The sequence below is a fragment of the Erpetoichthys calabaricus genome, chromosome 2 (genome assembly GCF_900747795.2).
Source record: "Erpetoichthys calabaricus chromosome 2, fErpCal1.3, whole genome shotgun sequence".
Lineage (NCBI taxonomy): Eukaryota > Metazoa > Chordata > Cladistia > Polypteriformes > Polypteridae > Erpetoichthys > Erpetoichthys calabaricus.
This window is the reverse complement of record NC_041395.2, coordinates 195,788,711-195,792,835: the sequence shown is the minus strand read 5'-3', so window position 1 is coordinate 195,792,835 and position 4,125 is coordinate 195,788,711. Positions and strand designations below refer to the sequence as shown.

Here is a 4,125-nt window from a genome sequence, read left to right as displayed (position 1 = left end):
GCTCTGAAGAACCACTCTGGCACCTTTATTTTTAAGACTGTGGATGGATGGCTTTATTCAACTGAATGAATTGTCTAGATTGTTTAATATAATCAACTTGATTCACCATTATTCTCTTACTCTGTCATGGTCTTTCATTGTGAAGGCTAAAAGTTCATTTGTGCACATTATTTATTTATAATTTTATCATTTTTTTAGTTTATATTTCATGGTGTTTTGGTGACTTCACTGCACCACCATTGTATGTTCACTTTCAGTGGCAATCATCGCCATTTTATACCCTTTTCCTCTCATGGCTGTGGCCATGTTGTTTAAAGTTACATTGACTGTTGCAGGACACATGATGTGAAAATTATATCATCATCTTACTCGATATTTAAGATGGTGGCATGCAGCCTCTGGCATCCTAGCTTTGGGAAGTTTCTGTAAAGATCTTATAGCTTTGGGTATAAACATTTTGGTGAGAGTTAAGTTTTCCTCCAAGTTTGGTTCAGACCTTTTGTAGTGTTTCTTTTGGATGTACATTTTGGCTTTGTTACTTGTACCTTTTAACCTCTTGGTTTTCCAAGATTTGTCTGTATGTTTAATTTTCAGTTCATTTTGCATCTCCCAGATACAAAAATCAATACAATGGTATTGGAACACAGACAGAGCAGGTGATGTATGGTAAACTATGTGCTATACACTCATTTTGCAAACCACTCAGCTCATATGCACTTCAGCAGAACTTTGTGCATTATATATGTTACTTGTAGTGTGGTTTAAGTTATTATAGTTTCATGCCACCAACAAAATAGTTACTTCCACTAAAAACACAATGTTAATCAGTAAAAGACACTCAGCGTAATAAACAACAGAATTTATGAAAAGAATATCTAAACATTTTCCACAGTGTTTTTATTTTGTTTTATTTTATTTTTATACTGTTCATACAAATTCAATATGAATTCAACTGAAGACAACAGATATCCATTTATCCATTGGTTTGTACAAATACACCCTAGGAGTATATAGGGTAGAATAGAAAAGCAATATGCTTTTACACTTAAAATCAAAATCAACAAGGAGACTATTGCCTTTCAGTACATGCAGGTTGGCAGGAATCTTCTGTACATACACACACATACACACACACGCACACTCACACACACATGCACACCCACGCACGCACGCACACACACACACACACCCACATACTGTGTGTGTGTCCTCATTGTGAGTTCAGAACAGTTAACAATTTTCCTTTACCATATATCCCTTTAACCAATCAAGGCATGAACTTTTTTTAAATAATCATGCAGCAATACTTAAGTATCTATAAACACACATATCAGGAAATAAATAAAAAATATTTCTGCTCCTTTAAAGACTATTGTTTCTAAAACAAAAGTAAATAGTTGAGTTATGCTTGCTTTTCCAGCTTTGGCAGGTTCTTCCTCTATAGCATTCTAGCTCTGTTGAGCAATTAATTTCACTCTGTGCCTAAATGAAAAAAAAGAAAAGATATATATATATATATATATATATATATATATATATATATATATGTATGCTTATACTTCCTGTCACCCTTTATTTTGACACATAGCATAAAGGTGCTGCCAACAACAATGAAAGATTCAAACTTGTTCTTCAGTCACTAAAGGGGTGTGCAGAGTAGGCAGCATATTTCACTATGGCTGTATATTGCAGTTATTGCTATGGTCCACTTACTGTTTTTTCAGTGTGGCATTGTTTAGGATATGGTGATTCATTATTATAGAGCATTTAGAGAGAAACTTACTTTAGGCAATTAATGATGTCCATCACCCACTGCTGACTTGGGTCTGCACAAATCTGTTTGCCCCATTTTGTGTAGAAACTAAAAAAAAGTTTAAAAAGTTAACCAAAACTATTCTTTATAGCAGTGAAATCATTTCAGTATACAAAGTGCTATAAAATGTAGTAGTTTTAATAGGGACCTGTGTTAACAGTGAGGTGTGCACATTCAGGCTGTGTCTCTGCATACGGAGCTCTAGGTGTATGTCTGCAGGGCTTCTATATGACATGTGAGACCCAGGAAGTAATTCTTTGGGGGCATTTGGAAGCAGTTTATGGCTGAAACATAAAATACACTTCCATCATGGTGCTGACAGACTTAAAGACAGGAGATACATTTGGAAAAGGGGTTAACTGCTAGGAGGAATGGAGGCTTTGGGCTTGAGAAAAAGGTTCAGAAAGTAAGGATGAGGAGATCTTTTGGGGTGATTTGTAGGTGAGCAAATATATAAGGCATCCCACCAGATAGACATGAGTTGATCATTATGATTCGTTTATAAGGAGTAAATAAATTACAATTGTAAATTTTTAGGTATATGATTTCTAATTAGAAATGTAAATGTAACCTCACAGGTGGTGCAGTGGTAGTGCTGCTGCTTTGCAGTAAGAAGACTGTGGGAGATTGTGGGTTCGCTTCCTGGTTCCTCCCTGTGTGGATAGCGCTTTGAGTACTGAGAAAAGCGCTATATAAATGTAATGAATTATTATTAGGTTTGTATGGCATTCAGATTTATTCAGCATCAAATCACAGATATTATGTTATTTCTCCATGTATCCATTTTCCAAATCATATTTCCTGAATTGTAATGAGATCATTCTTTTCAGGTAACGATGTACAATAAAACAACATAATATAAAAGACTCACATGATGGCATCAATATTGCACAGATCTCTGGATGTTTGTATTGAATAGCCCTTCATAGCATGGCACTTCATTTGCTTTCTTGTGTAGGAAACACAGCAGTCTTCATACACTTAAAAAATGAGAAAGAAAAAGAAATCAAGAAGCTGCTAATTATGTTTTTGGCTGCACAGTTGTGCATGTAAAGGTCAATACATTTCAAAAAGTCTTATAAATAAGGATCTGCATGGATTATTGCCTAAAAGAAGTAGTAAATTAAAGCCAAGGTCATACTCACTTGCAGACACATTCAAGATCCACAGGAGCAGCAGTGAAATGAGCACAGGTTTGCAGCTCACCATTGTTTTATCAGTCTGAGTTGAAAGAATTTGACTCACATACTAGCCTGTTGCTGCTCTAGGCTTTATAGGAATAAGGAGTCACATTGCTGTTGACGTCGTTGGATTTTTTATGACATAATTATTAATGCCTTCATTTTAAATTACTTCCTTTCCAAATTTTCCGTGGAAAGGTGTGGCTAATAAATGAATACAAAAGCTACTAAATGCAATTTAAAAATCCATGGCTCAAACTACATAACTGGTTAGAATGTGAAATGTAATTTAATTCAGTTTATATGTTAAAGTTTATTACAATATCTTGTATAATAAGGAAATGTAATGTAAAAATTAAGTGCAGATATCTAACTGCATGTGAGGCAACAACTCACCTGCAATCGTAATGACTCCAATAAGAATTCAATTCAATTGAAAAACATCCATCCATCCATTATCCAACCCACTATATCCTAACTACAGGGTCATGGGGGTGTGCTGGAGCCAATCCCAGCCAACACAGGGCGCAAGGCATGAAACAAACCCCGGGCAGGGCGCACACACACACACAAACACTAGGGACAATGTAGAATCGCCAATGCACCTAACCTGTATGTCTTTGGACTGTGGGAGGAAACTAGACAACCCGGAGGAAACCCATGCAGACACGGGGAGAACATGCAAACTCCATGCAGGGAGGACCCGGGAAACGAACCCAGGTTTCCTAACTGTGAGGCAGCAGTGCTACCACTGCGCCACCGTGCCATCCTTGAAAAACATGGAATTTATGTATATTATTTTACTATAGTAGTAATTATATTACTATTTTATTTATTTATATACATATATACTAGCCAACCCGCGGCGTAGCATACGCCACATAATTATTTATCGATCGGTGAACACTTCCTGAAAGACACAGTTGTACAAATGGGGTGGGTTTGAGGATACGACTGTGAGTGAATGAAAAGATGGAACTCTGGAGAGAGCAACATACAATTGTCCGTGACTGAAAACTGGGTTTGGCAGATACAGGCATATCTTTTTGAAAGTTTGGCCCTGTGCCTTATTAATTGTCATTGCAAAGGCCAATCTAACAGGAAATTGTCTGCATGTAAAAGTAAAAGGCA

At 36.4% G+C, this 4,125-nt stretch overlaps 1 protein-coding gene across 1 annotated transcript; it reads right to left on the bottom strand.

Annotated features, from left to right (window-relative positions):
* Positions 1-899: 899 nt before the first annotated feature.
* On the bottom strand, positions 900-3,044 carry LOC114644132 (C-C motif chemokine 20-like). The gene is made up of 4 exons (XM_028792375.2): positions 2,959-3,044; positions 2,685-2,793; positions 1,784-1,861; positions 900-1,482 (listed from the first exon to the last, which is right to left on the bottom strand). The coding sequence occupies exons 1-4, from the start codon at positions 3,020-3,022 to the stop codon at positions 1,449-1,451; spliced, it is 285 nt and encodes a 94-aa protein (XP_028648208.1). The 5' UTR covers positions 3,023-3,044; the 3' UTR covers positions 900-1,448.
* Between the last annotated feature and the right edge of the window lie 1,081 nt (positions 3,045-4,125).